Genomic DNA, 10,054 nt, shown 5'->3' on the forward strand with positions numbered 1-10,054 from the left:
ACACATTTTATATATAGCCATTTAAATACACTTATCAGCCATAACATTAAACTTGCCCATTTTTCCTACTTCCAACACATCGACTTTGAAAACTGTTCATTGTTTAGTTCATAAGTTTAATGTCATGTACTTCACCAGTCAGTGGTTTTAATGCTATGGTTTGTTGGTGTCCAGAAAGAGAAACCAAGAATACAGTCAACACCAACTTTAGACATTTTGTGCATATGACTTGACCCCCTTTTTCTTTGTCCAATTTTTCACTCAAGTCAAAGGATTTTTATAAGATTATAAAAGATTTTTTAAGATCAAACACAAAAGAATTCAATATATAATAATGTGTATGTATGTATGAAATGCAAAGCGAGGACCGGTGTAAAGTGTTGAATCTGTTTAATAAGTGTTAAACAGTTACACATAGAGGTCGTATCCAGCATTCAAATTTACACAGCATTTCCGTTACAAAACAAACACAACAAAATTACGCTTCGCAAACGAGCAAAATAAACAACAGTGATAGGTATTCACGTCAAAAAAGCAAAAAATATGAATATTACAGCACTTCAATATGTTTTGGACCACTTCATAAGGAAAAGGCAGAAAGAAAATCAAAGAAATCAAACCCCCTTTTCGACTACACATTTACTTTTATTGTCAAAAGCATGTTCATACACATTTAACTTAAAAAATTACAACAGACATTTATAAAATAGGAAATGAATTAAGACTTAATTCTTGGAGTCCAGAGTGAAAAAATAGTCAGACTGCAGTGATAAAAATGCTACATAGTGAAGTCAATGATAACCACACGCTGAAATATTGGCAAAAAAAGAAGGTCTGATGCTCAACGTATTTGCATATTTCTAAATGGATATTTTCGCAAGTGTGATCTAAACTTATAAGGCTAAAATATGAGTTAAAGACGAGAATAGATATGTAAACATTGTCTTCAAAAAGGAATATCAATATAAGCTTTTTTCAGATTTCTGGCTGTCACTACACGTCAATTTGAAATGTCTGAAAAGCCTGCAGTTTGATCAGATGACTGAAATGTATCGTTATATTTGAAATGAACTGACGTTACAGAGGTTTCTTTTTATGTATACCTGTAAAACTTCAAAACTTCAGTACTCCAGGAGTTCGTAACCGTATAGAGTAAATCGAAGCGTTGTTTCCTTTCGTGTCCAAACAAACTGTAAACATTTTTATTTTCACGTTGTGTGTTTGTGTAATGGTGGCGCGATGGAGGGGGCGGAGTTTCTAGACAAGTCTCAGTGGTGATACGTAGTACCGTTCCATCGATACCAGGATCTGGAAGTAAAGGGAGCACGGTTTAAGTCACATTCGCTATCATGGCCATCGCATTGAGTATGTATACGCTTGTATCCTCGTCACTCATTGTACACCTGCTCATTTCTACAAACAGTTTGAATCAAATTGAAAGCCAAGAGCTTTGGGTTCATGTACAACCATCAGAATCGTGCTTTTCAGCTCATCATGGATTTTAAAGAGTGGTTGTTGAAGCTGTTGAAGCCTTCTGGTCAGTTTTTCCATTAATAATAACTGACTCCAACCCAACCAGCCTGTCCATTGACCATCACTATGAGATTGTTTCCTTTCATTCTTATGTTCTTATGAGCTGAAACTAAATCTGCATGAATTATGGTTCTGCCACATGATTGGCTGCTTAACTATCTGCATGACTAAGCAGGTTTTTGGATACATGCTACGTTAATATACACCGATCAGACATAACTTTATAATCACCTGCCTAATATTGTGTTGGTTCCCCTTTTGCTGAAACTGTCCTGACCCATCAAACATTAACAGCATTAACTTCTTCAGCAATTTAAGCTACTTGTCTGCATCAGTTAGCCTCGGCCGCACATGACCCTGTTGCCATTTCACCACTGTTCCTTCCTTGTTTCTGACCACTGCAGACATCCCACAAGTGCTGCAGTTTTGGAGATGCTCTGAATTGTCTAGCCATCCCAATTTGGCCCGTGTCAAACTCGCTCAAATCCTTACGCCCATTTTTCCTGCTTCTAACACATCAAATTTGAGGACAAAATGTTCACTTACTGCCTAATAAATCCCACCCACTAACAGGTGCCATGATAAATAGATAATCGGTGTTATATATGTTAATCGCTTCACTGCCCATAATGTTATAATGCCATAATTGTATGCCTGATTTGTGTATATAGTGGAAAATTGCCAATGGTTTACCCTGTGGGATTGTAGGATTGATTGACCCCCTGTGATGTCAGAGGACTGGAGGATGTCGACAGAGTGTTGGGAGAAGAGCCACGACTCGGGCTGTTAGGAGACGAGCTGCTTGACACTGCAATAGAAAAAAAAAACACTCCTCACTTACTTCACCGATCACCAAATATGAATTAGTTTGAATAAAAATGTGTGGGCAAAAAACCCATCTCACCACCTCCTGAAGCAAGAGGACTGAAAGGTCGGCTAGATGCAGGCTGGAATGAGAAACGATTTGCGTTACTATGTGTATAGATGTACAATGTCCTAAGGTACAATAAGTCTCAATTGTGATGCTCTTTGGCTAATCCATATCTGGGATTTTATCGAAGGTGGTAGTGATGCAAGTTGATGGAAAGATTAAACTCACCAGTCTGGCATTGTAGTTGTGTGATTTCATAGGCGAGGTGGAGACTGGGCAAAAGATTCTTTTCTCCTTCTGTCGTCGGTTACAGAACCAGACTCGCACCACTTCCTTTTCCATCGACAGCTGCTCCGAGATCAGGGTGATCTCCTCCGAGTTCGGTTTGGGATTCTAAAAAAAAAAACAAGGCACACTTATGTTGCAGCTAAAATCGGTTATGACTTGCCAAAACTTGAGCTCACTCCCTGAAAATTTCACTTAATTACAGGTTGGCATTGGGACATTCTGGCTTTACTCGATCGAATCACTCACATCGAGAAAGCGTTTCTCAAGTGTGAGCTTGATGTTGGTCTCGATACTTGTTCTCTTTTTTCTCTTCCTCCCATATCCTTCCATCAGGGGTGGTAAGGTTGCAGGATTGGCCATCGAATCCGAGGGTGAGTTTTCTAAGGGCGGGCAAAGTACAAACGGTTAAAACACTGGTATCTAATCATAAATTGTTGATATTTCCGACACTGGATCATGTATGTATTTGTTCACCTGCATCACTGAGCCACTTCTCCAGCAATGGTTTGAGCTTGCACATGTTCTTAAAGCTGAGATTGAGAGCCTCAAAGCGGGAAATTGTGGTTTGACTGAAATCATTTCCATAGAGCTTGCCCATAGCTAAACCCACATCGCCCTGAAAAGTAGAGCCATCCGATTAACATCTCATTTAATATTCTTACACTTGTTCTTAAAGACTGGCAATAAAATCTTCTCTGGGGCCGGTTTATTTACAAAAAGGTTAATTTGATTATGTAGGTTATTGCCTGTGTGAAGCCCAGCTTGATGCGTCTTTGTTTGAAGGATTTCGCAAACTGCTCCAGCTCCTCCAGGTCACTCGGCTCGTCCTGCTGCGAAGCTCCCACATGCTTAGGCACCTGTAAGTGAGGCATGTCCAAGTGTGCATCCATGGACGACCCGGCCAAGCCTGTTCGACCCATCGCCTGTGCGGAATAAACACTAAAGATCAGATAAATAGATAAATAGAAGTTTTCAATCTGGTCCATGGGAATCCCCCAGCCAGGTAGCATTGTTCTAATGTTCCGGGTTTTTGTCACAAGCGATTACAAATCAAGCAAGTAAGAGTCATGAGCTACTCTAATATCCAGAGTGGACAGGAGGACCGGACTGGAATAATGATTGAGTTGTATTGTTTACCTGAGGCGTGAGGGCCAGTCCAGGCTGGTGCTGCAGGAGACTAGGCTGGGACTGAGAGGGCAGAGACAGGAGATTCGGCTGCAGTAGTGCTATAAGGCAAAAATAAGGCACAATACATATAATGAGACAAATTGCTTTTATTGTACATTACATACCAATGCTAACGGATGCTCGATTCTGATTGGTCAGGAACTTTCGATTCATTTTCTATAGTTTTTATGTTCATGAAAAAAAGGTTTTGATCAGTGCACTCATTTGAACATGTTTTCATTTCTATAGAAAAAGTAATAAAACAACTTGATATTATTTAAGAATTTCGTTTATTTTAGAAGCCTATGTAACAATCCTATATGACAAGCTGCTACACTGGATTGCGACAAGCTCTGTAACAGGTTTTGGAGCATTCCAACACATGAAAATCCCCATTTTTTTATTTTCACCATTTTGATATAAAAAAATAGAGAAGCTAATAAGGAAGTGACTGTTTATAGCTGCTGCGCTGTGAGAGATAACAGGAACTAACTTGTATCAATGACGTTCCACAACATTAAACGTTGCTACAAACAACTGCTCCAAACGGACGAAGTGCACAACGTACAAAGCGTTTGTTAACAACTAAAAAACTGTAACATTTATAGAACGAAGGAGTCTCCAGTATCAGTACTTCGTAACGTTTTTATTTTTTGTCTGTTTTATTAACAAAGAGAAAAAAATAAAGAGGTTGATAAGGAAACGGAAATGAGGATGGGTTCCCTTTTGAGTCTGGTTCCTCTGAAGGTTTCTTCCTCATACCATCTCCTGGGGGGGGGGGTAAAATTGATATTTGCAACTTTTTCAATTCCGTTCAACTGCTTAGGAATAATGTTTAATGTTAAAATTGCTATACAAACACAATTTCATTGCATTGGATTGATTGGATATTTTGTGCTTTAATGGATAACACACACATTGTCCAGTCAGAATACCATTATATAAATAGAATTGATACTCAGTGACTGAATATGATGTAAATGTCTGACCTTGGTGTCCGGTTTGAGGCTGGGAGAGGAGGAAAGGCGAAGATGAGGAAAGGTGTGAGCCGGACATGAGGACCAGCTGGGGAAGTGGGTGCAGCGATGGCATTTCCTAGAAACACATACGATCAAATAAAGCATAACATTTCATCCATGAGGCGACCGTATGAGCTTATTTAGCATATGATCTGTGGTAGAGGTGTTCATGGCGTACCCCGGGCAGCTGCCCTGTAGGAGCTGGTGAACCCTGCGTGAGGTGACATGTCTTATGCGATGAGGCAGAGTGAGGGGAATCGTTCAGGTCCTCTGTCTTTATCTAGAAAGCCGGAAGTTAGATTAGGACTAAGTTGCAGATTCCTACACAAGCAGTGGTGCGGTTAAATTTCTGACAGGAGAAACTAATATTTAACTCTGGCCTTTATGGTTCCCTATTTTTTTTTATTTTTATATTAGACCTTAAACTATTTATTACTACATTGGATTATGTTTGTGTAATAGCCTGAATAAGCATCACATGTACGCTGGTGTCCGTTTTTGTGCGTGCGTGTGTGTGTGTGTGTATTCACACCAAGGCTGTATAACTTGTTCAACTGGAGGGAGCTTTTGAAAAACATTCCTTCCCTGCCCTCAGGCTAGAGCATATGCAAATGGGAACCTAAGGCTAGTTCCTGTACATGGGGCGCAGTAAAGTCCTCTGCATAGCATTACAGGAGAATAAAGGGGCCAACGAAAACATATAATTAATTAAGGTTCATTATGACTGACATGACAGACCGATCATAATTTATTATTATTATAATTTTTTTTTTTTTTTTTACAAAACTACAGTTAAGAAGTACATGGACACCCAAGACGGAACGATTTAATATTTAATAGACGATTAATATTCATATTTACCTGTCTTGTGAAGTCAATGCCATTTTGTTCGATATCTGCAGAAAGAATGGAGTATAGGTCAGCAATTACACAATGCATTCAAAAATTATTTTGCCACATTTTATAGGCTGTCCTTATCAAAAAAAAAAGAAAACTCATATATTCTGTAACTACTAAATAGTGAACGTCTTAATTCCTGCCATTGGGTCTTAATTCATTGGGTCTTCTTGGGGTCTTTTGTGTTACGTTTTACCATTGTGGACGCCGAGTTTTGTGAAGGCCTCAGACGAGTTCAAAGGTTGTTAGGTCCAGGTAATCTGTCCTGATTTGAAATTCAAATAAGGCAGTGTAAGGCTGTGGTTAGCGCATCAGTGCTCGCTCGTCCCTGCGCTATGGAAATCGGCGCTCCTCCCCGAGCCAAACTTCCAGTATGGAAATGAAGCGCCCATGCAAATGGGAACGTATCCATGACAACCTTTCGCAAGCCCTCATATTTGAATGTTTACAAACCCCCAGGTGCATCGCCGGTTCATTCTTTTCTCTGTCAAAAGTCTTTCTCTCGCATAAACATGATGGACACAATAGAATCAGAAGTAGGAAAGTTTATCGAAACCAATATCAACAATATCACATTAATGAAGTTAAATATAAAAGACGAATCCCTACTTATTATTCAAGATTACTTTATTAATCAGCATCCTGTTTGCAAAACTTTTTCGGAAAATGAATATCGAGTTTTTTCGTAATTAGCATTACCCCCCCATTTTTAGTATGCACATGTCCTACTCTTGTGGAGAGCAACAATAATCAAAACATCTCAGCTAACTTTTACGCTTCATTAAACACTCCCTCACAGTTCCCAGTAACAGCAAACAACTTTTCGCTTTGCTGACTCTGAGCTGAATTAACTCTGTGATAAAAAAACTTGCAGTATTGCAGCAGACTCCTTCAGGTTACAACCAAGAAACAATGAGCTTTTTCTAGGATTAGGACAGGAGCAACAACAGCCTGAAAGTCTGGTGCCAAATTTAGCCATTCTATTAAAATAAACACTTTCTTAACATTAAAATGTGTAGTGGTGTGTTTTCAGCTTGGACCATAATTGTTAGGATTTCAACAACTCGAATGTAACTAAAGACACGAATCCAAATATTGTATGATTTGTTCATTTTTATCTCTCAAGTGAGAAATGAAACAATAAATTTGATTGTAGCTACAGTATATCTTATTTTATTATCATTATAGTTTGTGTTCGATTGTTATAACCAGGAATCGTTTTATTCCTCGTCGTATTTCTTATCCGAGGTTATAATTCTAGTACCATTTTTGGTGTATATGTAGCAATAATATTCGCATTTTGTAGTTGTTGTAGCTACTTATATAGTTATAATTATGTTTCGAAATACAGTTTGTGGTTTATAATGATTATAATATATATTTTAATGATATATTTGTTTGTTGGTCACAAATCATAGTTTAATTCTAGTTCTGTGAGGCTCAGCAAGAAACTTCCCCCAGGACCACGAAACACCATAAATGAACACAAGATAATGCAAAACAACTACGACTTTTTCCAAAAAAGTGCACGTTTGCAAATGTGTGCAAAAGTCGTAGCTAGAATTCGATTTATAAATCCTATTACAGGTGTGTTTTTTTATTATAATGCACTTATAACCCCAGAATTCACCCAGATAATTATAATTATATTTTTGATATGGTTATTGTGATAGTCAATGTTATCATTGTAGTACTAGTTATAGTTATAAGTTTAGGTATAAATATAATTTTCATAGGTCGAGTTGTTGTTATTTAGTGTATAATGAAATTGTATTTAGAGTAAAAGGTAATTTTCAAAGTTCTTAGTTCTCATTTTTGTCATCTAGCTGTATATTTTATAGTGGAAATTTAGTAGTCAACAGTGGAAGAATTTAGAGGTGAATGTAGTAGTAAAGCATTAACAGGATTATAAGTCGCAGTGTCTAATTATAACTATATACAGGTGGAAAATTAAACAAAACTATACGACAATGTCTTTAAAAACAAATTATAACTCTGACTAAAGCAATACCTTTTACTATAACTATACTAATTTCCATAGGTAGAATTGTTGTTATTTGGTGTATAATAATTAATTTAGGCGTATAATGCAATAGATATATTTTCATCATAGTTATCATTATTGTTGTATAGATAAAATTTTATAACCACCTGTAGTATTTACCAAATGCACAATTAAGGTATATAGTTATATTTGGTGACTTATAATCTAGTTAATGTAAAAACTCATAAAAACCTTATTACCCTACAAAACCTTATCGTCACCTTGCGAATGAATACGCATATGTTTGCACTTGTGTACAGATATTTTAATGTTACAGGAAATGATGCTGCACAAAACAAGCCATTTAGTGCGGTGCGCTCTCTCTGAATCCAAGTTCCTCATTTCAGACCCTTGTGTTCCGTACGGAGGCGGCAAACTACGAGTCGGTATGGCCTGAGGGAATGAACGCTTGACTGCAAAAGAGTCCAACATCAACCCCCCACCCCGTGCACATGCACACACAAACTCACACTCAGACACACACACACATCCTGGTGCACTGTTATGTCCTTGATGAACATCACGCCCTAGAGCTGTACGCATCTTTGTTTTGTGTGTCTCCTCGCAGGTTAAGGGCTACAAACCTGACTCCATATACAGTAAACAGGTTTCACATAGACGTAACTTTACACATCTGCCCAAACGAGCCACTCAGCGTTTTCACGATGATGGCGGTAAGACATATCTGATGTAGTCGTCACGCTAATACAAGTACTATTGATTTATTGCGGGTAAAATTCAATGAGCTGGTTGTTCCTCCGAACGTTAATTGGAATTGGGGCGGTATGCGTAGGAAAACAGAAACAAACAAACTTTGGGGATTAGTGCAAGATGGTGGGGGGGGGACGATGCCGTCCTGACAGCCGGGAATGTCATTAAGGGTTGTGTACAGACCTGCCTGAGAGAATAAGACCATGATGGCCGAAGACAAAGAGCAGAACTCACTGGACAAAACTACAAACGGCTCGTGAAAACACCTCGGCCGGTGGAAGACGGTGCATCAACAAAGTCGAGTCACGAACAAACTTTTAAGGCGTTAATAAGCACTAATTTGAAAAACGATTCACTATAATCACATTTTCATTCCTGTGAACAAAAAGCATTTTAACCTGTTCGCTTCAATTAATGCAAGTTAAAAGCATTTAGAAAGAAGAAATTGACAAACACTATGTAGTTCTGGGAATTTTCGATGCCTTGACACCAAATAAGGAAACAATTTAAGCGTTAAACTGCATTACTGGGATACAATGTTTTTGTTTTTCTTTGATGTTTTTTTTTTTTTTATTAATATTCCAATATCAAACCTGCATTTTTTAATTTTAAATTTTTTAAATAATAAACCTTCATTCTAAGAATATAACACCATAATAAACTTTTTTGTGACTTTTTCTTCTCTTCTTTTTACTCGTCTCTTATTGTAAAAGCTATGACAAGTTTTAACGGTGTACTAAAAGTTTTCCCTCCCTTCACCTTAAATAACCTCACAAAAAGAATCAACAACAACAACAAAAAAATCCACATTCCTCAGTGAAATTCCAGCAAACTCAAGTAAAGATGGTTAAAAAAAAAGAGATGGGTATCTTCTTACCTGCGTGTTCATGCTGAGGATCCCTCTGCTCGACAGCTTCTGTGCTCATCTTAATATCTGTAATGATAAATATAGCTGATTTTCCTACTTTATGCGCACACTGGGCCAATTCATGGCCCGGTCAGGAAAATGAACTTGAGGTTTTATTCTAATGGATCCGACTTTGAAAAGGTCTCCTTTATGTAAAGGGCTTGTTGTAATATTCATAAGGGCTGAGGGGATCCCCGCTCAGCCTCCAGCCTCCAGCCCTCCAGCCCGCCAGTCGTTCGGGCCCTCCTCCCTAATCTCTTCTAGTCAAAACCATTTAAATGGGTCAATATGCTGTGCAAAGCAAGAGACCACAGGACGAGATATGATTCTACAAAACGGCTACAGAAATGAACTACAGGAGAAAAGAAAGAAGACACAGAGAGAGAGAGAGAGAGAGGGAGAGAGGGAGGGACAGGACACAGAGAGTCATTTGTAAGTCATTTTTAAGTACTCACTTAGAGATTCTGTCTGTCTTCAGTTTCACGTCTTCTACAATCCCGAGTCAGAGGAGCAGGATGCACACAGGAGGTTACGAAGAAACTTCAACATTTGGCACAAGTGGATTCGGGGCGAAGTATTCACCTTTTTCACGATCCCACACAGGCTGAAAGACAGCT

General features: G+C 38.3%; 1 protein-coding gene across 3 annotated transcripts; it reads right to left on the bottom strand.

The window, feature by feature from the left end:
* Positions 1–371: 371 nt before the first annotated feature.
* On the bottom strand, positions 372–10,044 carry pou2f3 (POU class 2 homeobox 3). 3 transcript variants are annotated; one of them, XM_046839259.1, is made up of 13 exons: positions 9,894–10,043; positions 9,408–9,466; positions 5,740–5,774; positions 5,057–5,158; positions 4,849–4,954; positions 3,830–3,918; positions 3,439–3,615; positions 3,167–3,308; positions 2,939–3,072; positions 2,633–2,797; positions 2,441–2,480; positions 2,227–2,341; positions 372–1,308 (listed from the first exon to the last, which is right to left on the bottom strand). In XM_046839259.1, the coding sequence occupies exons 2-13, from the start codon at positions 9,454–9,456 to the stop codon at positions 1,269–1,271; spliced, it is 1,194 nt and encodes a 397-aa protein (XP_046695215.1). In that variant the 5' UTR covers positions 9,457–9,466; positions 9,894–10,043; the 3' UTR covers positions 372–1,268. The 3 variants fall into 3 exon arrangements, with proteins under 3 accessions (XP_046695215.1, XP_046695213.1, XP_046695216.1); XM_046839257.1 differs by having other exon boundaries at positions 2,438–2,480; positions 9,894–10,042; XM_046839260.1 differs by lacking the exon at positions 5,057–5,158 and having other exon boundaries at positions 2,438–2,480; positions 9,894–10,044.
* Between the last annotated feature and the right edge of the window lie 10 nt (positions 10,045–10,054).

Source organism: Silurus meridionalis, chromosome 25, assembly GCF_014805685.1.
Source record: "Silurus meridionalis isolate SWU-2019-XX chromosome 25, ASM1480568v1, whole genome shotgun sequence".
NCBI lineage: Eukaryota > Metazoa > Chordata > Actinopteri > Siluriformes > Siluridae > Silurus > Silurus meridionalis.

What these genes read in the sequence shown, in the direction of transcription:
- pou2f3 (XM_046839257.1), bottom strand. Translation starts at nt 9,456, where the DNA reads ATGAGCACAGAAGCTGTCGAGCAGAGGGATCCTCAGCATGAACACGCA. An exon ending in GCCTCAAACCGGACACCAAG is followed by an intron (nt 3,919 to 4,848) that starts GTCAGACATTTA and finishes TTTGCCTTATAG; the next exon opens with CACTACTGCAGCCGAATCTC. An exon ending in TCCTCTTGCTTCAGGAGGTG is followed by an intron (nt 2,342 to 2,437) that starts GTGAGATGGGTT and finishes TTTCTATTGCAG; the next exon opens with TGTCAAGCAGCTCGTCTCCT.